At 48.3% G+C, this 24554-nt stretch overlaps 1 protein-coding gene across 4 annotated transcripts in view; it reads right to left on the minus strand.

Annotated features, from left to right (window-relative positions):
* The window catches only part of GRIP2 (glutamate receptor interacting protein 2), an 86280-nt gene that overhangs the window by 7976 nt on the left and 53750 nt on the right, over window positions 1-24554 (minus strand). For all 4 annotated transcript variants that reach the window (XR_008468750.1, XM_054216562.1, XM_054216560.1 and 1 more), the window contains 7 exons: window positions 17352-17418; window positions 16396-16541; window positions 15958-16102; window positions 11339-11478; window positions 8816-8992; window positions 5540-5693; window positions 2468-2588 (listed from right to left, as the gene is read on the minus strand). Coding sequence is in view for 3 of the 4 variants with exons in the window: in XM_054216562.1 (XP_054072537.1) it covers window positions 2468-2588; window positions 5540-5693; window positions 8816-8992; window positions 11339-11478; window positions 15958-16102; window positions 16396-16541; window positions 17352-17418 (950 nt within the window). In the remaining variant the exon portion in view is untranslated. The remainder of the gene's footprint in view (window positions 1-2467; window positions 2589-5539; window positions 5694-8815; window positions 8993-11338; window positions 11479-15957; window positions 16103-16395; window positions 16542-17351; window positions 17419-24554) is intronic.

Raw genomic sequence — 24554 nt, forward strand, 5'->3', positions numbered from 1 at the left:
AGCTCAAGTTTGGACAAAACTCAAATACCTGCTGCATGCTGGAAGGACGTTGACTTACCACATACTTGAATACAGATTAACAAACGGCGGCACAGCCAACCAGGGCACGTTTGGTCACTGGCCTCAGGCAGCCTCAGCACCCCCCAGGACACCGTGCCATGCCATACCAACACCAGCATTGCAGAGCCCGTGAGGAGAACACAAAGGTCTGTGCACGTTGCGCTCCTGTCCTCCCTCATGTGCTGCAAATACCGTAACCGGCCAGTGCCCAACAGCGTTCAACAACAACTCTGTCTTCAAGGCATTTAAATACTCCTTGCAGCATCATGAGCAATTTGCTAGGTGCTTTGGGTGAAGCGCAAGCAGCAGAAACAGCGATTAGAGATTTCTCCAGCCCGTGGCTGCCCCATGTTATTTTTCCCCGTGTCTTGGCTTCCCTCGAAGCAAAGTGAGGACGTATGCTCCGCTAGACATGCTGGAAAAAGCCTCTTTCTACCCATACCCCGTAGTCTGGGAGTGGATCGCTATTGTGTTTGAACCTGTTCCCAGGCTATCTTTGGTCATTTTGCACAACTCTCATTCTTTTCCAAGAGCAGATCATGAAGGGTCAAATATTTTAAAAAATAATAAAAACGTTTAAAAAAAAAATAATAAAAAAAAAAAAAATCTGTGACTGACATAACATCACAGGAGGCCAGGAGCTGGGGCTTACAAACCTGCGATACAGCACAAGGCCCAATGAGCATTGCACATCCCCCCAGCACACCGCAGGAAGGATGGGCACGCGGAGAGGGAGGAACCCATCAGTGGCACTTCGGATTCAGCAAAAGGGGAGTTGAAACCCATCAGAATTCTGCTAAAAACACAACACTTCCCTTTTGTCCCCAGAACTTTCCAAAATATTCTAAAAGCCCGCTAAACACAGCAAAACCCTAGAGGTGCTCAGCTTTTTGTAAAATTTCTTTACATTTTTAAAAGCATTGCTATAGCTTGTCAAAGCTCCAAAGCCTTCAAACAGCATGAATCAAAAGCCCACGCGTCTCTGCACCGCGGATCCCTAGAAAAGGAAAAGGATTGGGCAGAAAGACGTTTTCTCTCTCCTGGCATTTCACAGTATTCCAGCAAATCCCTTCTTTTACATTTAGATGCCAGCCATTAAGCAGAAAAGAAATGTTCATGCATCATTTCAGAGGGGTACTTTTTCTTCAGCAGTTCAGAAAGGTTGACAGCGGCTGCCTAAACTCATTTCTAAATACTTTCAGCTCCACGAAATAAATGAGCAAGGGAAGAAGTTATATTTTGTGGGGGCTGGGGTTTGGAGATTTTTTGGGAGTTGTTTTTTTTTTAAGTCAGCATTTTCTTAAGCAGTTAGGATAATAAATACACCGTTTCATGCTTCAGCACAATAAATTTAATTGACTTTTCCTCCCCCGCTTACAGCTGCTAAGGATCAAGGAGGAAAGAACAATTAGTAAGTCCCTTGCCACCATATAGACCAAAACAAGACTTTCCTTTTCCACTTCCAATTATTCAGAAATTGCCTTTTTTTCTCTGAAGCCTAAGCGATACGCAACTGGGCATAAAAACAGTCCCACTGGGGGTGATGGAGGGCACAACCCAGCAAGCTCTCCCCAGTCCTCTGCACCCAGAAGGCAGAGGGAGAGATGAGCTCGCGGGGTCCTGCTCCTTCTTTTGGGCTGCGGGAGCTGAACCGGGGCGGGGGGGGGGGAACAGCACGGGTCCCATCCTGCCAGGCAGGTTGGCTTCCCCCTGCTCGACAGTCTCCAGGGAGGCCTTTATTTGCATCCCACGGCTTAGAAACCCAGGCTCCTCATCCTATAACCGGACACAATAACATGACCTCCAAAGCATTTTGGATAAAGAAAAGAGAAAGTGGTTTGTGAAGAGAGGAAACACCTTTATTTCTGCAGGAAGCAATTCCTTTCTCAGATTTTTCCACGGGGAAGTCTGGCTGAAAAGCTTCCAATTACCTATTTCACTGAAACAGTTTCCGGCAGAGTGACAGCTGAATGCAAGATCTATGTCGGGCCTGTCTGTATTTGAAGTAAGCCAAGGCTTCAAGTCCCAGTGGGGTTTATGGGCGCTCCTTTTACTTGGCCTTTAAGTGCTTTGGACAGACAATATCTTTCCAAGCAGAGGGTTTACCGTTTGATAGGGAAGGTTTGCCAGCAGTCATGTGAAGACTGTTGGCCAGCAACAGTTCGCAAAAAGAGCGTGGAGTTCCTGATGGGTAAGTCATCAGGGAAAAAGCGCACGCAAGCAACTGTCTAATGAGACGCAGTTATCCATTAGCACAAACACTGACATGGATTAAGCTCAAACCCTTCTTCACACCACTGGCAGCACAGGGATGCTACGAGCAATTAACAGATCTGGGGAAACACTCTTAACATTTACGGCAAGAGCAAAACAGTCAGACAGGCAGCAAACTCAGAAAGTGCTTTACCTCAATCTCCCTCAAAAGTTCAGACTGGCCGCATGTTTCCAAATCCTCCAAAGCTTCTCCAAAAACACGCCAAAAACTATCCTCGTGAGTGGTCTCAAGGCCATTTTGGCGGTTGGGGTATCTGTTGTAACGTAGGAACCAAACATTGTCAGCACTCTTCTGCAGCGGGATGAAAGCCGCAAGGCTACAGCAAGTGTCTCACCAGTAAAAGCAGAGACTTGAAGAGTCTTCATATACAAAAGCAAACAATATGAACTTTTCAGACAAGAGTCCGAACACGAGACCTCCATGCATTTACTAACGGGGCAAGCGTCCTTCAAAGGAAGAATTAAGTTGGTGTAGTAATGTCAAAGTTCAAAGGGTAAATTAAAAAGTGCCTGTAGGAAGATTGTAGGTTTAGGAAGACGTTTTGGTGAAATAGAGAAGTGAAAGAAAAAAGGATGCGTTATGGGTAAACCAGGAGCCTCAGAGACTGTTAGTACAAAGGCTGATGGGATAGAGCTCAGATCTGAGACACAGAACACCTGAGAAGAGAGAGAAAAACACAGAGGGTAACAGACATGGTGAGAAAATGATAAATACATTAGGTCTCTATGAGAGTAAATAATGCAAAGATGTATATAAAAATGATTGCCCTGGGCTGGACAAGTAAACGCACACCACAGCCGGCAATATCGACAGTGTCATGCATAACCCATACAAACCGAGTTTCATTTGCTTTGGGATGGTCAAGGAGCTGAGCCATCACTTTCAGGAGGTCTCTTTTTTTTTTTTTTTTTTTTTTTTTACTATATAACAGTCGTGGCACTTACAGCCATGTAAAAACTGCCACCAGTTCTGCCTACAACAGAGAGTAAGGACAGAGAGAACTTCTCTCAAGCTGGTACAAATGCACGTTAATGTGAACACCGTGTACGTCTTGCTGGGGCTTCTGCAATTTCCCACCTTGGCAGTTTCAGCAATCCAATTCTTGGATTTCTAAAGCAAATAGCATTTCAACATGCTGAAGTCCTCTGAACAAGCCAGAGAAGTAGGTGACACTGGACACTGCTTACTGAACACCAGACTCTGTGCAAAACTCAGCCCGTCAGCGCTCAGTTTAACAGTCACCTCTTGAAGGAAATTCTCTGCGGTGTCAACTCAAGGTCATGATAAACCCACTAACGTGTCATGGGGAGAGACCTCAAGGGGACAGTGACATTCGAGCAGCCCTAATGCATCTTCTACGCATCTTATTAGGAGCTGCATGGACGAGGCTCCACCTCTGCAACATCTGGCAGCATCTCGCATGGCTTAATGGTCATCGGCGCCGCAGACGGGAAGGGACACTCATCCACCAGAGCCACTTAGCAAAGTCAAAACATTTTACTTGAGTACAAGACAAAGAGAGGTTGGCCTCCATTAAATATATAATGACCCCTTGGGCTATTAATAGAGCTTTTTCCAGATCTCTGTTAACTGAAAAGCCTTTAGCACACGCTTTGCTTTTCATCCACTGGTTTAAATGGGAGTCTGTAGCAGGCATAAACTCACACGCACATGCTTTTGTTCCGTATGGGATCATGGCCTGCCTGGAGAGAGCAGTATCTGACACGGCTTATTGTATTTTAAATCCACCCCCTACCTTTCATCAGCTTTTAAAGGACAGTAGCCTTTACACCAAGCAGAAAGGTCAAAAAAACACCCAGCAAGACTTTATAAAAACAAACCAAAATTTCCCCCCAAAAGGAATTTTTGGTTCTTTCCCCTTACTCATTTCCTTCCTCTGCTCCCAGGTTCCCAAAGAGGCAAACGTCCCAGTTACCAGTTTCTTGCCTCTCAGGTCAGCAACATAACAAACACATCCAGGACGCGGATGGATCAGTACAGGCTCTCGCACCAGTGGGTCAGCAGGTTTTTCCAGGCTAAAGGCAGTCGGGGTTAGAGACATTTTGTTTTTCTCCCTAATAAAAAGGGCTCAGCGGCATGAACCGTTTCACTTGCACTTTGACATCAGGGCTCGGAGCCCTCATTAGGGACACGCGGGGCTTCGAGCACTCGGATTTGTGAACTTCAGCTGTCGGCGGCCTCGCTGGCAGGGCCACGAGGGATCAACGACCTCTGTGAGCTGGCTCTCGCTGAGAGGCAAAACAAGAACAAAGTCTCCGCCGCTGCCAGCCTTCCTGCCAGTTTGATCATCTTTAAATAGGTGGAAATGGCCATGAGATGTTCTAAGGGTTTTGTTTGGACAAACAAAAGTTAAGGAAAAAAATAAGAAAAAAATAAAAGAACCGACAGTAACAACACGAGACACACAACCATGGGGACTCTGGAGGATGTTGAGGGGAGGGTTAGTTACGAAGCAACGGGGCTTTTCCACCATGTGTGGCTCAGTGCCTCTGGCCAGGGCTGATCCAGCAGCATTTACATCCAAAGCAAGGGGCAGCTGCAGCCTCCTCCAAAGTGTCAGGGGGTGTTGCAGGATTTCTCCCATGCTGGCTGAGCCGGGGGATTAACTCGATCGCATTCACTCAGCATGGCTTTGTTTGTAGTGTCGGAAGGGCCAAAGCGTGCTGGAGAGAGACGTCCAGCCACAGCTTTAGGAGATTTTAACTTGGGCATGCGACCTCATACTGGTCCTCCATGAGCTTTGGTTGGCCTTTTTTACTCCGTGGCATCGAGCTGTCACAAAGCTGCATCCTCACTTGAAAAAGCCTGGCCAACACACGTGGGGACAGCCCTGGCCATATCTATTTATTACACCTAACCTATGAAAATACTGCAGCCTTTACACGGCAGGAGTTTGAGACGTGGTACGAACCTGTGGTCCATGCAGCTGAGACCGGCCTAACTCCAGACACAAATGTCACCTGGCCATGGCAGAGGTGCCACAGAGCTACACCCAGGGTAACCCGGCAACGTGGAGGTGGTTCACAGAGCAGGTCACCACCCCGGCACCCCTCCCCAGGGCTGCCCAATGACAAGATGGCGACATCACTTGCTGCTCCATCACATTCCCATGCCCCCTTGCCCCTATGCAGTGACACCCACATTTGCAGACGTGCCTTCCTGCCTCCTCCCACCCCTCCGTACCTGCTGGGCTTGTCCCAGTCATCTTCACTGAAGCTTCCATCCATGTAGGGGTAGTTTTTCCTGGGGTCCCCCGGAGGGGTGCTGCTCTTTTGCCTGCTGTGTCTCCATTCGTGTGGATGGAGGGCAATGCCCGCAGCCTGAGGTATGTACGTACCTAGGGAAGGAAAGAGGGGGTGGAGAGAGAGAGGGTAGCACCTGGTCAGAAAATCCAAATGGAGTAAGTCACGCTGAGCCAGGAGAGCCTCCTTGCCAAGTCCCAAACCTGAGCCCGTATGGATTGCATACTGCTTCCGTCTCAGTCATCCAAAAGGTGTTCCTCTTCCCATCTCTTCCTGCTTTAACCAAAGTAGCTTCTCAGCTTGTCATAAGATGCACCATTTCTCCTTTGCTCTCCCATTTCTGAGTAGTTTTGTGGTGCGGGTCTGGCATTCACAGACCTGGGACTACATATACCCACAGATGCAGATCCTACCCCCAGGCAGCTCCAACCTTGGTTAATGGCTCCTGTTTCCACACTGAACCCAACAGAAATTGTGCTGTTGAAGCAGCCACCTTTACATACAGCGAGTCCTTCAAAGGGTAAAAAGAAATTGCTATCAAGCTTCCCTCAGCGTGCCCAACCCCTTTAGTTTTGAAGGATTTGGAGGCCTGATTTCTATTAGGAGAAAAAAACAAACAACATATCTTCGTTTAGATTCTCAACTGTCTTAGGGACTTAATGGACAGCACAAAAAAAGTAATAGGATATAGAAGGATAAAGCGATAGGATATGCAGCAAAGAAATTGCATCCAGAGCAGCCAGAAGCAACAGCCTCCCTCCAGCAAGTGTCATGGTGCTGAAGATACCTGCTGGTGGTCACCAGCTCCAGTGTCCTCAGCAGTGGTACATGAGGAAGAGCCAGCCCTGATCCCAACAGCTGCCAGCCAGTTACCGCAGCCAGCAGAGCCCTCCCGTGCCTTCGGGATCAGCTGGTGAAGGTACGGAAAACTGCGTCAAGGACAGGGGTGTGAGAGGCAAGGAACAGGAGGAAAAACTCTGCTCGCTTGAGAGAAGGGGAGGCTCATGTGTATCACATTTGATAGGAGATCAATACGGACCGTTAGGATGAAATGAGGCAAGTTTCACTATGTCTGCCCCCATGGGCTTTTCTGTACTGCTATGTCTTACTCCAGAGATGGAAATCCATCACTACCAAGTCACAAGATCCCCAGGTCTCACGAGGAGCTGCCGGGACAGAAACCTTCCAAAACAGACCATTCCTCAGCAGTGTCAGCGCCATCTGAAGTAGAAATAAATCTCACAAGTCCCCAGCCCACCTCCTGCTGCCCATTCAGTGTTTCAGAGAAATCCTCACAGCCTTTCCAAGAAACATTGTACACTTCCATTACATGCTGTGCCAAGTGAACAGGAAGAAGTAGCAGAGAAACACATAATTAAGGGAGACTTGACCTCCCAAACAGCTAAGAGCACTGGAAATACCCACAGACAACGCCAGCACTTTGAAAATGCCAAGGCCTGTTATTTCACTTAGCTGAGTGTTTCCTCTGTGTGTTTTTAAAGGTTAGACTGCTCTGGAGAGAGCCCCAGAAAAGTCCTTGCCAACATCTTACGGCAGTCGGGAGCGTTCGCTGCCCGCCAGAGCAGAACAAGGTCCCTGCATGCAGGTCTCTGCAGGGGGTGGGCAGCAGGTTTGGGCTGGGCGCAGGGGGCCTGGGACCACGGGGGTACGTGTGCAGAGCTCTCACTTGCGTGCCACTGGTTTCATCTCCTCCTTCCAGGGCGATGGGCTGGATTCCTGGGATTCAGAGCCACCTGGTGGCATGTTCCCACAAGGCCCAGCACAGCTCCCTCGCTCAAACCCTTCCTTGAGCGGTTTCCTAAAGCTGTGGATGAGCCTAAAACCTACAAGGCTGCAGAATCCAATCTGTAGTTCTCCATTTGGGGTGTAAAGCCCAATCTCCGTGTTCTGTGCAACTCAGGTCTCCCTGCACCCTGTCTTCCCTGCCCATCCCATGGGTGACCCTGCGTGTCCTTCTCCCTACCCTGCAGCATCCCTCTTCCCAGCCAGCGCCAGCACACCACCATGCAGCCACATGCAATTACCAGGGAAGACAAGCGAGCCCCTGAAGCAAAGTTGCAGTCTGTGGATGTTGGGCAAGTTGGCATCAGCCCCGCTCCCCGGGGCTCTGTGCTCAATTACTCATTCTCAATTTACCGGTAAAAGCAATCGCTTTGCTAAATCCAGTGTCCAACTTGTGTTAACGTTCAATTAGATGGAGAAGGATTGCAGTATCATGAAGGCCAGGGGATTCCTCCTTAATGAAGCCTCCAGTCCCAACTGCACTCCTAAATTAAGACTTCAGACCAATGGAGGCTGAAGGAAGATGCAGGCGTGGTGGAAGAGACACCCGTGCGGTGCTGTCCCTTCAACTTGTCTAAGTCAAAGCCCAGAGGGCACAGGCACGCACCTTGCTCAGCACATTGAAGGTGCTTTGCAATGGCCGTCCTGCAGCATCCCGCCCTGTTTTCACATTCTGTTCCGGACAGCAGTCTTTTCACCAATTTCCTTTTTCAGAGGTGATTCAGGGTTTTGTTTTGTTTCAACACGGGCTAAAACTAGTTTACGTCACTAAATCTGGACTGGAATAACTATTTTCCAGTGCTTTTCTCCAAGTAAAAAATCTATTCCCATGACTAGAGCATCCTCCATCCCAATTCCATATGTCTGCCAGAAGCCACAGCTGAATAAACCTGGCCTCAAAGACATGTGTTCATCTGATCACTCACTAGAGACCTAGAGACACTTTCTTGTAGTATTACCTTAATTATTTTGTTAAGTGAGTGCTTCTAGTCACAAGACATTCTTGTGGATTTTTAAAACATCCTGAAGAGGATTAATATGTCCTACACGGCTTCTCTGGAGAATTAAAAGTGAGCTATGGACCAAATACTCTGTAAGACATATGGCCAGTGAATGCTTCCTCTGATTATGTGAATTATAAAGTGCTGTAATGGTTTTGAAAACGCTGTGAACACTATGATGCCATATAAGCCAGAAGAAATGTGGCAATAAAAACCTAAAACAGATACATCAACTCAGAGCACCACATGAGTACATTTTAAAATACATTTTGTTCCTTGCTGGAAGTGAGAAGCCATGCAAATGCGGTCAGACCACAGGCTTTGGCTCACGTTCAGTCTCCAGACAGGTTTGGAGGCTCTGCCTGTCTTCACCTTGGCCCAGAGACCCCTAAGAAAAGACAGCCCTGGCTTACCTTGGCTTCCATACCCAGCATCAATGCCGGAGCCATCCCAGGACTCCATGGCACTGTCCACGCTAGGAATTGTGGTGGAGTATATCTCAGACAGCTTGCTAGTTTTCTGGGAGTCCGTCAGTTCATCTTCTGGGTCGCTCACTTCATTTATACTCCCCGACTTCTTGGGATAGGATTCTGAAACCAGAACATGCTGCTTTAGCAGGCACAAAGAGAAAGCCTCAGGGAAAGGCTAATGCTGACATGGGAGCAAGCCCAGGTACTGTAAGTCTTTTGAAGTACCTCTTTAGCTCTTCAAAAGTAGCTGAGAAAGGCCTATAGACTGCAGTTGAAAGAATTTAATGCAGTACTCCTAACTCAAGCCAAATCAAGAAAAAATGACTTTCTGAGTTTTTAGCAGGTGGAATATAAGGAGCAACCACCGGGATTTGTAGATTCCCAAATACGAGAGAGTCGGGACCTAATCTCAATTCACTAGCACATCTTCTTATGCCTTTGGAAGCTTCCTCCAAACAGCCCTGCCTAGAGAAGTGTTGGCCTCTGCAAGCGATAGCCCATAGCTTCTCTGGATCTCTCCTTTTGACTCAGAGCGGCACCTAGTCCGGGTGCTGGCTGCAAACTTTCTGTTAGAACCAGATGTTTTAATGACATTCCAATGACAATGCAACCTGGTCCCGAACTACCGCAGCTGAAGTTATAGCCCCCTTCCAAGACCGCACAACCTCGTATCAAGCCAAGGCTCCTCACCACCCCTCCAGAGGCTCCCATGCAGTCTCACAACAGTGGAATTCCTGGGCCAGGTTTTTCGAGGCTGAATTTCCCCTGATTAGTGATTGGAAAGTGGAAAGCTGAATGTGGATGATGAAGCTCAGACCTTCCCTTTCATTATTTTAGTAATAATAGGCCCTTATTATCGTTATATCAAATTCCCTTTCAGGCAATAGCTGTGCAAGGAATGGTTTCTCAGCACAAACATTTCTTTGTACTGAATATTTTAAAGTCCTCGTTGATTAGATATCCTGTTAGCCATCCACACCCTGGATCGCTGGCTCGCAGAGGCTGGGATAAAAAGCCCTCTGAAAGTCTGCGTTTGTCAATGAGGACAGGTTATTTTACCAAACAAAGCCCAGTGTCCTGAAAGTCCCTATTTTCCAAGCATTCAGAAGATTGCTCACCATGATTAACTCAAGATTACCTTGAAATTTCAATTACACCTGCTTCACTCTCAGAATGATTAACGAGTCTCCAACTGGCACTTGCATGTCAATTATTTCAGCAAGTGGCTGTGACAATGTTAAGTGCCAGCAGGGTGGGGGGGGGGGGGGGCAGGGGAAAAGTATTTCGGACCAAGGATCCAGACACTTGGCTGCAGGGAACGAGACGGGGGTTTCTTGAAGGGAATCAGTTCCCCAGTTCTACCTCTATTTGTGAAGTTCCCACTCCCTGCCCCGGCTCCCTCCATTCGTGAAACAGGCGCATTGTCACACGCTCGCGAACTGCTTTGAGGTCTACAGAAGTGCTATGTTTAAGAGCGATGCTACTTTTTCAGATGCAGGACAGACACCCCATGGGCCATGCTCGCTTGGAAGAGCGTTATCATTTGATTTCTTCTAAATTCCACAGCACCATGGGCCACTGGCTGGGTCGGTCCAGCTAAATCTAGAGACCACAGAAGCATAGCACAAAAAAAGACAGAAAGCGCTGGGTGTGGGGAGAGAGAGAAATGCAACCAGAATGCACCCGCTACTTTCTGTACTTGATGAAAAAGCCCGTTTGGCTGTAATCAGGCAGTCAGGGAGAGAAGTTTGCGTGTTCCCTGGTTTCACCAATCCCCTTTCTATCCCCCCCCAAAAGTGGCCTGCCTGTACTAAGTGTGCTCCTGCTCTTTGATGCCGTGTCAAGAAGAACAACTTCAAAGCCACAGGGAGCTTTGGCAGGGAAATGAGAAGGGTTTTTCTAGAGCAGATGCTTTGAAAGATGATCTTAGGACCCAAAGCCCGGAAAAGGGGCATAAAAGATTTATTGCCAGTTACTTTCAAAATGTTGAATTAAAGGTGGGGTTTTTTTTCATGGATTCTACCAGCTCAGAATCCTCTTGTTCATTCTGGGGGGTTATATTTAAAAAAAAAAAAAAAAAAACAACAAAAAAAACCCCAACACAATCCTGCACTCTTCTACTTTTCAAAGCAACTTCTTCTTCACTTCTGTGTGAAACACCCACACAGACAGGGAACGGCACCAATGGCACATGGCGTCAATCTGAAAAAAAATTATCACCACCAATAAACCTGCTGTCTGATCTCTTCCCAGTACCACAGAAAGCCCCCGGGTTGCCCTTTTTTTTTTCATCTGTGAGTCAGAATTTCGAAAAACACCCACCTTTTCCCTCTGTCCCCAGCCATGCCCCTGAACACGCTGCCTCGTCTCACCTTCCACAACACGTGAAGGAAAACCCACAGCACCCAGGGTCCCTGCTGGGGTGCGCCTTCGCCCTCCCACCCCAAACCAGGCTCCCCAACTCACTCTCCGTCTGCTTCTTGATCTTCAGAGTGACCGTCTCTCCCGCCATCTGCAGCAGGTGAATGGCTTCGCTCAGCGGTTTGCCCTTAAGGCTCACGTTATTAATTGCTAATATCCGGTCACCGATGTGGATGGCTCCAGTTCTGGAGAGAAAAAAAGCGCTGTTAGAAACTTCAGAGAAGCAATCTGCCTCTGCGAGACAGGCCATTAAGTTGTCGCTTGAAGCAGTAGCATATTAACTCTCAAGCACTTTCAAATGTGTCTTGGTTTCCCCTAGGTACGCTGTATACCTGTGATTTCCTCTTCATCACCACTACCAGGAATCCGGTTCCACTCCCCCCGTCTTCCACCTGTGCAAATACCAATAAGCACAGGAACATATACACTCCTCAGGTCCCAAGGCCCTCGGGAACCGGGACACAGGAACATATACACTCCTCAGGTCCCAAGGCCCTCGGGAGCTGGGACTGCAGACCAGTTTACAGTCTAAAACTCTTCAAAGCAAGGGGGGGGTCTACATGCTAAAAGCACAAGCATTTCCAGTGTGCGATGTCCACCGGTCGTCACACATGGAACCCAAGGGCATGTTCACACTGACGGAAAGAAATGATGAGACAAACCTAGACACCCATTGAAAAAAAACCAAACCGGCTCAACACACACAGATTGCGTGTGCAAGCATGAGCTGAACCAGTTGCAGATCAGTTGATGATATGTTTAAAGCTTACACCACTGCGACTTTCTCCATCAGGACCAGCACTCTAGAAGAGGTTACTGTGTGTTATTGCACAGCCGCGTTCCAGCACTGGCTTCTGCTCCCAGCTAAATAAATCCTCAGCCTTCAGCAACAGCCAGGAACAAACTAACAAGTCACAACAATTCTTCCCTTTCTCCTGCATCCTACCCCTCTGTGTCTGCCCACGGACAGGGGCTCACTTTACCTCTCCTGGTGTTTGCCGCAGCTCCGGGAAAAGCCGGCAGGACGGGATGTGTCTGTCCCAGAGCTGGCTGCCAAGGCAGGAGCTCGCGCTCGCTGCTGGCTGGACCGAGCTCATCGCATTCCCGCTCCAGCTCTCTAACGCCAGCACGCCGGAGCAGCAAATCCTCTCCTCCTCCAGCAGTTCCGTGAGGTTCGGCTGTCAGTAACCTGTGTGATCCAGCCACGAGGAGATGCAAAGCTGGACCACAATATCTTTTTGTCCATGGCAACATGCCTCTCTCAGGTCAGATCTCCAAATTGGACAGCAGTATTTGGGATTTGCAGAGCTGGGGTTTGATATACCATCGCAGGCAAAACAGCTACTTGTCTTTCCCCAAAATACAAAACTTTTGTAGACACACTGCTGTGAAACATCTACTATAAGTACATCAAATTGGGAAATGTAGCCAAAGAGCAGGCAGGACTGCTCGGTCTGCTGCTGCTGCTGCGATATGTGGACAATGTCCCAATGTCCCAGACAGCCACTAGATGTCCGTCTCGTCCCATCCACATCAGCCCGAAAAAGCCCTCAGGGAAAACTTGTGCATTCAAATAAATTACAGATCAAACTGGAACCGCAGTATTTTTCTTAAAAGTTTCATCTACGTAGTCGAAAAAAATCAAGCTTAACTGCTGGCAGTTTAAAGGCGGTCCTTCGCTCGCTGCAGTGGTTCAGCATTTGAGGGCCTCCTGCCGTAGCCCTGAACTCAACGTGGGGACGCATCTCCTATCCAAGACACCAGCCCAACCGCCCACCTCTGAACAACACGACTGCTCTGCCGAAACTGTGAAAGCCCCTCAGCAGGGAAAAATACAGAAACAATTAAAAAGAAAGGTCATGTTCAGTCAGGTGTTTTTCTTCAAGGGGGAAAAGTGAATCAAAGTCCAGTCCTCTCATCTGTCCATCTCCAGGCACCCCTGTGAGGACAAGCAGACAGAAGCCGCGCGGGAGCGACAGAGAAAGCCGTTTCTAGCTAATGACCCTTGTGCCTCTCCATCATCACCAACAGTCCTTAATTCACCTCAAACACAAACCACCCCAAGGAGCTTTGTGCTCTATGTCCCTTCTTGCTCAGAGGACACACGCAAGAGCAGAATCGAGCGACAGGTAAGTTGCAAAGTGTAAAAGGGGCTGCAGGCACTTTCCAGCAAGCACTGGAGAAGAGGTGCCTGCATGCACGTGGTGGCGATTTACTTGGCACGCGGGCAGGGCCACCATCCCTTCTTCCCCCTTCCAACATGGGTTGGTGATGAGCACTCCTAGACAAAACCCTCCTGCAGCCACCCCCATCTTCTTGACCATGTGGCACCAGAGGAGGCTGGTCAGGTACTTTAAAATGCCAGCAATAGCACAAAATTGCTCTTGGAGAACCATTACACCGAAATTGAACAGTATTGTTCAGGCACACTCCCCTCCCCAGGAAGAAGGAAAACAGGTCCCATGGTCCAGGCTAAAGCCACCTGCAGGCACCACAGGAGAAGAAACAGAGACTAATGTGGGAGAGCGTCACCGCTTGACACAACTCAACAGCCTGAGCTGCCTCTGTAGGTTTCTGTAAGATCAGACACGTACAAGGAGAAAAATGCTCAAGGTCAAGATAAAACCCAAGTCATCTGAATCTGGAGCCTTTTCAGCTTAGACAGTCTGTCACCCGCTGTGACAGACGTGTGACAGATCCTAGAGGACACCCTGCCTTCCCCATCACCAAGCAAACAGTCCAAGCTGCAGCACAGACCTTCACTCATGCCTCTACGAGAGCTGCCGGTGCGTTCCCGTTATCAAACGCTGGGATCTTGTCCACCCCGTGCCAGCACTGCTGGAACACGTCCTGTGCTCCAGCAAAAGCCAGGCGCAGATTTGGGTTTAAATCTCTGTCCTTCAGAAACCTGTCCCACCCTTCAGAGCCTGGCTAAGGGCGCCTGTGGCACAGGGAAGGGTAGTGACGGCAGGAAAGGGATAATTTAGGATAACACTAGGACCACCCCTCTCCCCTTGACAAGGTCGAGCCACTCCCTCTGTTACTCCCAGGAGAAAAAGCACCTTTCCTGCAGACAGCCTTCATCCCAGCGCTCCTCGCCCTCCCTGCCCAAGGTTACCCAGAGAAATCCCTGCGCTGCTCCGTCCCCACGCCGCTCCTCTGCACAGGCACTGTTATTTGTTAGTCAGCTGCGGTGAACGTGCCGAACGGCTCCATCGCTCTTCGCAAAAGGCTTTTCATTCCCTACTGCCTGCCAGCTCCTGATCAAAATTCAATAATACCGCAGCACTCGCCTGCACCACGTTTCTCTGTGGAGCAGTCACTGATGCGTATCCAAGTTCGCAGGAGGAACAGCCATGGCATTGCAAAGGGAACTGAGAGCAACACGGGTACAAGGCTCTCTTCTGAGCCTGACAGCGTTTGGGCTTTCTGTCCTGAACCTCTCTCACGTTGGGCTGCAGGTACAGTGCAGAAGTGCTATGCAGAAAAGCCCTCGGATACTCTATAGCTAGTATTTTCTAGGGAAAAAGACTGAATTCTACAATGGCAGGCAGTGATATAAAGAAGAGAAGAACCACTAAGGACTAAGTCCATCCTTCCCCACTTCTCGGGAGACACTGATGTTCTGCTTTCTGTACCAAAGGAAGGCAGAGGGAACGTGCAGCAGCGTGTGTGCTGAGAGCTCAGGGAACCCAATGCAGAAAGAGGCACTGAGCTGTTTTACGCTCCAGCTAAGAGGGAGTGTGGCCTTGAAACAGAAAGAACCAAAAGGCCAGATCTGCAGTCAAACCTCCCCAAGGTTTACTTTACACCTTACCCCACTTTACACCTATTTGTTCAGGGGTTTTTTTTGCTGCCGTTCTGCCTGTCAAGCAGCTCAGGGTAAAGCAACCCTATGAGAAGCGTGAGTCAGGGCTGCTGAAATGATCTATTTACACGTCACAGCTACCGTATAGACGGATTAATTAAGATACAGTGTATGACTCAGTTCCACCTTATATTCTCAGCAACGTCCTGATCCTTTAAATCCCACGCATGCACGTATGTTCAGACACAGGCACACACACAGCCAACCTCCCCGGCTGCCGGAGGTAAATCTGCACCATTGTTTATGCTGCACAAATGTCTGCTGCTCGAAGCACGCCAGCCCTGCACTGAGATACCTCCGTACGTAACAGTCTAACCACCACCAAGGATGGGCCAGAAGACCCCCGAGATCTGCTGTTTCAGCAGGACACAGCGCTGCCATGGCCATAAGCCCCAGTTTAGCAATAGCTGAGTCCAGGACAGGAGTCTACGGTGGTTTCGTGGGCAGGTTGGGTGCTCTCCCGATGCAAGATGCGCACGGGAAATCACAGAACCAGGAAGCACCTCTGTGGAAGAGGGGCAGATAAATACATCTTCCTGGCTGCTGCATTCAACTGACATACTGGATGGGACTCTTCCAGAAGTGCCCTGCTTTGAGCCTCTCTCATTGCCCTGACAGTACAGTCCCGACCACCCCACATCTCCTGCATGTGGGTCTGCAGAGCCAGACTGGCAGGGCTGTCCCTGCTTCACAGCGCTTGGTACCTTCACAGGAAGAGTTTATGACAGCAGAGGAACTTCGCAGACTTCAAGATCTCTTCCTGCCTCAACTCAACTCCTCTGCCCCCAAACCTCACCTTTCTGCCAGCCCTCGTTTAGTCAAGCCCGAAATGACGATAGGATCGAAGGGTTCCTCCGTTCCAGAGATGGTTATTCCCAAGGGTCCACCGTATCGCTTCAGTTCCACTGTGTAGATAATAGCTCCTGTTGTCTCCTGTTCATCTGAAAGAGAAAACAGGAATGCTGAATTTTTTAATTAGCCATATGAAAGAGGTCATAGGAAAGACTTGCAGCATTTAGTAGAAGCAAAAGCCTAAGGCCCTCAGCCCTGCTCATACCAACTAGGATTTTAACCTTCCAGACTCCATTTAAAGGCAGAATAACAAAAATAGACTATAATCAATCGGAAAGTGGTGACCGGACGAATGGCAGCCCTTATCTTTGTTGGTTTGCACTACCTACTGGGAAATGTCATTACAGTGGACAGGCACCAGTTTGCATCAGGATTTCTGTACCAGAGTTATCTTCATCCTTCCTAATCTTCAATTTGACCAGGTCTTCACACTGCCTTAAAATCTGCACAGCATCCTCCATTGAGCAATTGTCGAGTCGGATGTTATCAATGGCTAACAGCTTGTCTCCCGGCTCCAAGGTGCCAGTTCTGTGTGGAAAGGAAAAGAAAACTAAAAGTACATTTGTATTTGCCTTTCAGATCCCATGACGCATTCAGTCCTGCAGTGGCAATGACAATATTCAATATTAACTTTTTGCCGTCCTTGATCTTTTCTGGGAAACAACCGTGAACAGAGTCTAGGACAATTGTAACTTAAAGAGAGGAAGTCTGTGTAGGGTATGCATCAACCCAGAACAAGGCAGGAAGGTTAGAGATCCAGCCTGGGCAACCTACAGCGCTGAAAAATGCCTGATATTTAACTGACAGATATTCTACCTTTTATGGAAACTCCTATATGAGCACTCTTAGAAAAGAGCCCTGCAGCAGCACTAAATTCCTCTGAAAGCCTTGCTACGAGGTGTTGGGATCACAGGTGAAATCAATAAACGCTGAGTTATTTGCACAGTTCTCCACCAGTGCCCACAATTCAGTCACTCTGTTCACCTGAGCAGGAGCTGGGACATGGCAAACTACCTGATGAACCATAGCACCTTGTGGGATATATGAAGCCCTTTACCACACGCTCTTAAACGCTAAACATCCATCTCCTATACGGTCAGCAAACATCTGAATCAGTGCCCTGGTCACCTTCTCCATTAGCTCAACTCTACTTGCTTCAATACAGACAGTTTTTATTGCAAACACTACTGTGGCGTAAGACAAACCTCTAAGGTTGAGATCTCCTTGGACGCTGGTAAAATCCAGACCCAAATGCTATTGCTTGGGGTTCATTCTACCTCTCCTTACCGGGCTGGATCTTTTGCAATGGGTTCGGCAGACAGGAAGCTCTGCACTCACCTATGTGCCACGCTCCCCTTCTTGATGTCAGAGATGATCAAAGGCTCCCCAGGCTTTCTGCTCGCAGCTGCAAAAGAGACACATGGGTACAAGGCTTGGTATTGAGTCTGCTGTCTAGGACGGGGATGGTTAATGGGGAGGAGTAGTCAGAAGGAAAGGGAATTTATATTCCTTTGTCAAAATGATGCTTCACACTTGAAGTCTGGAAGCCACACCAGAAAAAAAAAAAAAAATAAAAAAGAAGTGAATCCCTGCAAACATTTGTTGGTTGCCGTTTGCCCAAGTTGGCTAGCTCCTTCCTTCGGTCTCCTCCTGAAGGGGAGGACAGGTGGTGTCCAGCAGCAAGAGGTGGGATTGCCCCATCCCAGCACCGTTGAACACCGCCTCACCCGCATCTCTGACGTGAGACAGCAAGTGAGTCAACGGCTGCGGCAATGTCAGACATCGGCACTGCTGCCTAGGGAGTACCTAGCTCAGCGCTGTGGTTTATATAAGCATTTCTGTGCTCTTGAAGTAAAGTGGGCTGAGAGTTTTTCCAGGTGGGAAACAACTCGGGAGGAACTAGGTAAGACACTGTTTTCCAGCTGGTTCAGATCCCCAGGCCACGTCATCATCCAGCCAGATAAACCGGGGCTGGTCTCAGCGCTGGAGCTGGAAGGGGTGGTTTCCAACTATTCTCTCCAACCCGACCCTGATAACTTTTTCAGCTCACGAGAGATGTGAGTACGCACCTCTGGGAGCATCTGCATTTTCAAATTTGCCTGCAAAGACCTGCTGCTCTCTTGAGAAATCCAAGTGAGATTTATGACTCGAACCCCTCCTGACCCCTCTGCCATCTGCACGCCAAACATATGCCAAGAGCATCCTTTTCACCCCATGTCACTCCCTCCTGCCTTGCTACGGGAATCGCATCGGCTCGTTTAAAGCTGACGGAGCTTCTCAGCGAAAACTGCGTAGGAAGGAAGAAACTTGCAGCATCTGAACACACCAGGTGCAGGTCAGAGATTAAAATATCTGTGAGGCACGTGGCATCACCCACACAGAGATCCACCTGCCTGAGCAGCAGTTAGAGAGCACCCCAGAAAGTGAGACACAAAGGAATAAGTACTTCCTCTCACCAACCTCTCTGCTCTAGATTTTTCTGTTGTTTACATTCATTTATGAGACTTAAAAAACATATGTGCTAACCCATCACCTTTAAGGATACCCTCTCCCAGATATAACTAAACCTTCTGTACTGAACAGGGAGAAAAGACAGCCAATCTCAGTCGTAACAGGGCTGAGTATGAAAGTTAGGTCAGACAGTGAAGAGCAGACTGTGATTTATTTTACAATAGTCACGGCAACGCAACTGCTAAATGATATGGAGCCTGGAAGAATTATTTTCCCCATCTCTTACTGGAACATGGTGCCGGGCAATTTTGGTCCGGACACTCACGCTCAGCTTGCGGCCGCAGGTGGAAGAGAAGCAGATGGGTTGTGGAGATTCCCCAAGGGCTTGTACCTCTATTCAACCTGTCCTTGTCAGGAACCAGCCAGCAGACAGACAGACACATGCCAGGCAGAGTTGAGTGGTGGGAGGGAAGGGTGAGGTGCAGCTAAAATCAATGCAGAAATCCGCCCCCCCCCCCCCCCCCCCCCGACTGAGAAGGCTGCACACCGTGGACTAACAGCACAGTGGATGGAGAAGTATCGCCCCGTTATCACTCTTGCTGTTCTCTTTTTCAATATAGGCCGCGTATTTGCTGCTGAGAGGCGCACAACAAGGTGGTCTGATCAGCAGGGATGGGAGAGCCTGTGTGCACACCCTCAGCCCTGCGTCGGGCTGGCAGCGCCGCATGTTTAATCGCTCCCTAGCCCGGTTCTGTCAAAACGATCCAGGTGAGCAAAAACACTTTTCGCTGCAAGGTTTGTTTATTCCTTTCAAAGCAAAGGCAGCGTGACAGAAAGGGGTTAGGGAGGATCTCCACAGTCCTGGTGGTGGGTTGGGGATGGCCATCTCTAAACCTGACCCAGCTACAGCTGGAACGATGTGTCCAGAGACCATGAGCACTCAAAAGAGCAAAGAGGAGGAACAGAAAAAAAGAAAAAGAAAGAAAATAAAGAAAAGCAAGTATAGACAACAACACGCCTCGAGCTCTGCAGAAATGGTGTTTACCTCAGCATCTGCCTCGCAAGCCCTGAGACACGGGGTGGGGGGGGGGGATCCTGCCCATGGTCAGTCTCTGAGCAGAGAGAGAGCCCTCGCCCTTCTGCAGCTCCGCAATAGGTGTCAGCACTGAACGCAGCACAAGCGTCCCGTATCAGAAGCAAGGGTGACAAACTGAGTGCTTTGTCCATTGGGAAACAGAGCAAGCTATAAGGAAAAATCATTCTGGGTTTTGTTTGCGGTTTTTTTGGAAGTTGTGCTTTCCAAACAGATTTTCTTGAGACCGGTTAAATGGAAGAGCCATGTACAACTCCTACAACTGTCCCTACCATCAGAGTACCCAAACTTTAACAAATGTCAGCCCTCTGTTTTAAATAATCACTTCGTACAAAATGGAAAGGCTTTATAAAACCATCATTTTTAGTCAGCCCCTACAAATCTGAAGGGTAAGTTAGAGAGACTTAATGAATAACTGTTCTCTCTCAAGAGGCGTAAGATACAAAGTTAAGATAATGAAATCTCAAAGCACAGAACAGTCACTTGCTGTTCATTTTAAAAACCCGTAGTTACTAACTCCATTAATTCACCTCTGGCAGCCCAATGCCCTTCCTGGCACCCCAGGAGAGTGCCCAGCTGGCCTTTCCGCCCCTCACCTGGGACCAGGTGGCCCCCGACCGCCCCAGCCACCCTGGGACCCGCGTTTTTAACAGTCCTGGGCTGGTCCCACAGCGTGACAACGTGTCTCTGTGCAACGGCTGCCCTGTCTACGGCAGGAGAGCCGCAATGTCACTGACGTGGTGACTCAGCCAAGGTCAGAGGCATTAGAGATGTAGATCCCTGGTGAGATTTTGGATAAACCATATCCAATTTGCCTGCAATTAAAAAAAACCCCCACCCTTAAACTACATTATTATTTTATCAGGACTGAGGTCTTTGGAGTTAAGATGCTTGCACAGATGAGTAAAGCCTTTTCATCCATTCATTTCTGCTGTCAATGTGCTTATTTCTCTTCAAAGGACATTGCCTTGGTAATTCCGTTTGCTGCAGGACAACGCGATTCGGATGCCCAGCGTTGCCTCTGGGGCTTGCTTTCCCGTCCGTAAAACAGAGACAGCAGCAAAGGGAGTCGAGGGGAGAGATGGATGGAGACACAGGGGCAGAAGCTGCGGTGCAGAAACCCATGCTGTCTCTCAGCAGGCGCTCTGGTTGTGGCCTCCATCTGCCAGGGCAAACCGCTTCAGGTGGAAGTAGGCTCTTTTTTCAGATACATTCGTATTTTTGGCGGGTTTACCAGTACAAAAGGTAGTTTAAGTCTGCTCCAGTGGCCCAGAGAAAGCTCCATAAATCAACAGCTGGTGAAGGCAGAAGTGTGGGGTGGGAGAGAAACTCAAACGAAAGCACTGCTTGGCGGTGGTGACAGGGCAGTGATAAAAAGGTGAATTGATCAATACTGTTATTTACTTTTTATAAATTGCTTTCAGTCTCTCACCACCTCTGCTGGGATTCTGGCTCGCTCGGCGTTTACGCTGTGATGGATGACGGGGCCAGAAACACGTGTCCGGTTTGTGTTTTTAATAGAATGCATAATGACTCGTATTGGTAAATTATTCCCCTCCAAGGAGCACGAGCACACATCTCGCACCCATCAACCCGTTACAAATGCCCGCTGTTATTGACCAAGCCAAAGCAGCACTCTGCGGACGTGAAATTAAAGAAATTGTAATAACGCCGCAAGAATATATTTAAGAAAGCAAGCATTTATAAATGGGAAAAAACAAACAAAATCAGAAACCCGATACTGTCAGGATAGCTAAGGAATGAGAACAGGAATAAAGGCAAATCAGAATCGATTACAAAAAGCAGCAGTGAAAATCAAATCCCCAGTACCCAACTTTTTCCTCTATCACTCATTAGTTTTAGCAGCAGGTGCATAAATTATCAGTGCCTCCAGCAGGATATTTATCCCGCCGCAGATCTATTTCCTCTCAAAATCTCCAGGTAGCAACAGCGGGACAGAACATCCTACTTCGGTAAAAGCACCAGAGCGAATCGGCTGCAAATCTCGTCTGAAGGGGGAATGTTAGCGGGGCGCAGGACGGGAGGCTGCGGGGCTGCCCCGTGCAGACGCACTCTGCCGGGCTGGCGGCAGGTCTCAGGTTAATCTAGCGCCAGCAAAGCTAGATTTGCTCGGCTCACAGATCCATCTTCTCGCTAGGACGGTGATTACACTGCTTAAGCGACTTAATCGAAGTTATCTATCTATCCAAATTCCGGTTTTATCACCCGCAAGCAGATATACTACCCACTCCTTATCTCCAGTACTTCAAGCCAAGGGCACAGGAATTGATTCGTTAAGATATATAAAGGTAATTTGATAAACATGCTATAGAAAGCTTTAACGCATAGCTAAAATGAACAGTAATTTCAATATCTGTTTAAACAGCAACAATAACACACCTGTACCCTGCAGCAAATTTCACAACTAGCCCTTGCAGAGGATATATGAGACCGACAAAAAAAAAAAGAAAACACAAAAACCAATCTTTTGTGTAATCAACTATCATTTTCCAGAGGCTAATAACAAATCCATATCTTATTTTAAGAGGTCAGGTATTGAACACACAAGAATACATGACTATTAGCTTCTCGCTGTTGGAGATTTTAATTTGTAAGAGATTTACAGAAAACCCATGAAGGCATAACGGTATCATTAGAACCGAATGCAGCCAGCAAGATCAGAGCACTTAAGGCACGTGTTCCGCTAATGGAGATGAGTAGTCCAGGCTAACAAGAGCCACATCTTCACGTCCCTGTGTCAAAAATCTCAGTTTGCAGGTCTTTGCGTCCCCGCCACTCAGAGGACCTCGGAGGCCTCTGCAAAGAGCTGAGCTTCACAGCCCGCGCCGCCCCCAGCCTCCCGGAGCAGAAAGGAGCCCACACTTCGCTCTTCAAGCAGAGCAGCTGTTTTACAAACAGAACCAGTTCTCCCTGGGACAGAAACCAAGGCACTGGAGGAGGGAGAAAACGGGAGTGATTCTGCTGGCTCCATGTCCCTTCACCCCTGGATGAAGCGCATGGAAGCAGCGCACACGACGCAGCTTCCGTGTTTTGCTTTGCTAATTTTCATTTAGCAGCTGTAGGAGACTGCAATGGGGCTTGAGGGCACCGAGGTGCCACAGAAATACAAAGCAGAGCCAGTGAAAGACTCCCCCCTTGGATTTTCTATTCATCCTCTGGGGAATGGAAGAGGAAATAATGCTACATGCAAATATTTGCATCATGCATCTTCATTTGCTGCATCCCTTTGCCACACTGTGTTTGAGCAGGGGGAAGGAACCCATCGGCACACAGACCACAACCAGGGCTCGCTCAGCCCAACCCTTCTCTTTCTAGCAAACCCTGAGACCTCGGAGAAGACGAAATACCCTCAGCAAACATCTGCCCCTCACCAGGAGCAAGCACAGACCCCCGCTGCATGTTCATCTCAGAACCAGCAGTGCCTGCCCTCCTCATACAAAAACCTCCCGCGTGTTCAGCCCTTTTATGAGGCTTTTCAGCAGATTTATGGTTCCTCCTGCAGCCAGCTCCATTACACGAATTCTTCCAACGCATCCATCAAGAATCCTGCTCTCTCCCTCCTTCACTTAGCCCATCTCCCGATTAGCTCTGAGAGCCACAGCACAGCAAGAACTTGCTCGCTTTTATTTCTGTATTGCTCCTCTGATGAGGTCGTAACACTTTCTGCCCGCTTAAGAAGGCAGCGGCAAACCTTCCTAGACAGAGGAATTAACTACAGATGAGCCTGCCAAGGCCGAGAGGCAAAACTCAACGAAAGCAACTCATCTTTCATCTACAGGGTAGCCGGATCACAAAGTTTTAGAACAAACCCCATTCTGTGGCCAGGACAGTGCAGGGCGTTTTCCACGGACCCCTCTGGTTTGTCGTCTATTTAACCCGCCCCAGCTTTACAGAGCAGGGAACAGGAATCCAATGTGGGAGGCCAGTAAACCAAGTCCCCTACTTTAAAACAGTAGTTATATGCCTTTCCTTGTCAGAAGAAAAGCTACAAAAGCTGTTTCTAGATCTATACAAGCATTCAAATCAGCGGAACTGGGAGGAACTGAGCAAAACGGAGTTATTTTTACCTCTTTTCTCTTGCTGCTTGCATCACACTCCTGCATGCACATCATGTCTCTGCAGGAGGCACTTACCATACGGCTGCTTGCTTTGGTTTTAACGTTTGAAACTGGCGTCTTTATCTGCCTGGTCAGAGGCAGAGTGACAAAATGATGATCTAATTTGTGAAGGGTCATGTGGACATAGGCTTATACAGACTAATATCTGAAAACAGAATTAGAATTCAACTAGCGTTTCATCCTTGCCACCGCGTTTTCTGGCTGGCTGTCTTTTGCTCCATTTGTAAATATAATTTTGGCTTTGACTCAGCAAAGGACCGAAATATATCTTAAGTTTATGCGTATGCATTACTTAAACGGTGTCCTGAAAACACGTTCAACAATCAAAAAGATCAAATCTATTATGTCGTTAAAAAACTCCTTTGTAGTTGGATAATGGGTACCTAACTATTTAAAACCCAGGGGTCAGTTTCTTTTTATTTAGCATTGATTTCAAAAAAAGTGTGTGAAATCAATTTTTTAAACAAATTTCAAATGAAAACATTTTCAACATAAAAATACGTTTGAAGTGTAAATGCCCATCTGAAGCGGATCCCGCTTAAGTGAGACTCCAGAAATAAAAACTAATATTCTTGACAGCAACTCCCAGGTTCGTTTTACTCTCCAGCCCCAGATACAAACTAAGCTTTGAAGCTTAAATGGGGTGAAGCCCTGGCCACGCTCAAGACAGAAGTGTTTTCCTACCAGATCCATCGTCCTGGGTGGCTACCTGGGATTGCAATGCCAAGGCGGCCGTCAGGGCAGCCGGCTGGGAACCCAGCGCAGGCCCTGCTCCCCGGCCACCGCAATGTCATTACAGCTACCCCGCGCTGCTTTCGGAAGGCGCTTTGATGTCTTCAGACAGTAATTGCTACCAAG

The sequence above is a fragment of the Rissa tridactyla genome, chromosome 10 (assembly GCF_028500815.1).
Source record: "Rissa tridactyla isolate bRisTri1 chromosome 10, bRisTri1.patW.cur.20221130, whole genome shotgun sequence".
In the NCBI taxonomy this organism is placed as follows: Eukaryota; Metazoa; Chordata; class Aves; order Charadriiformes; family Laridae; genus Rissa; species Rissa tridactyla.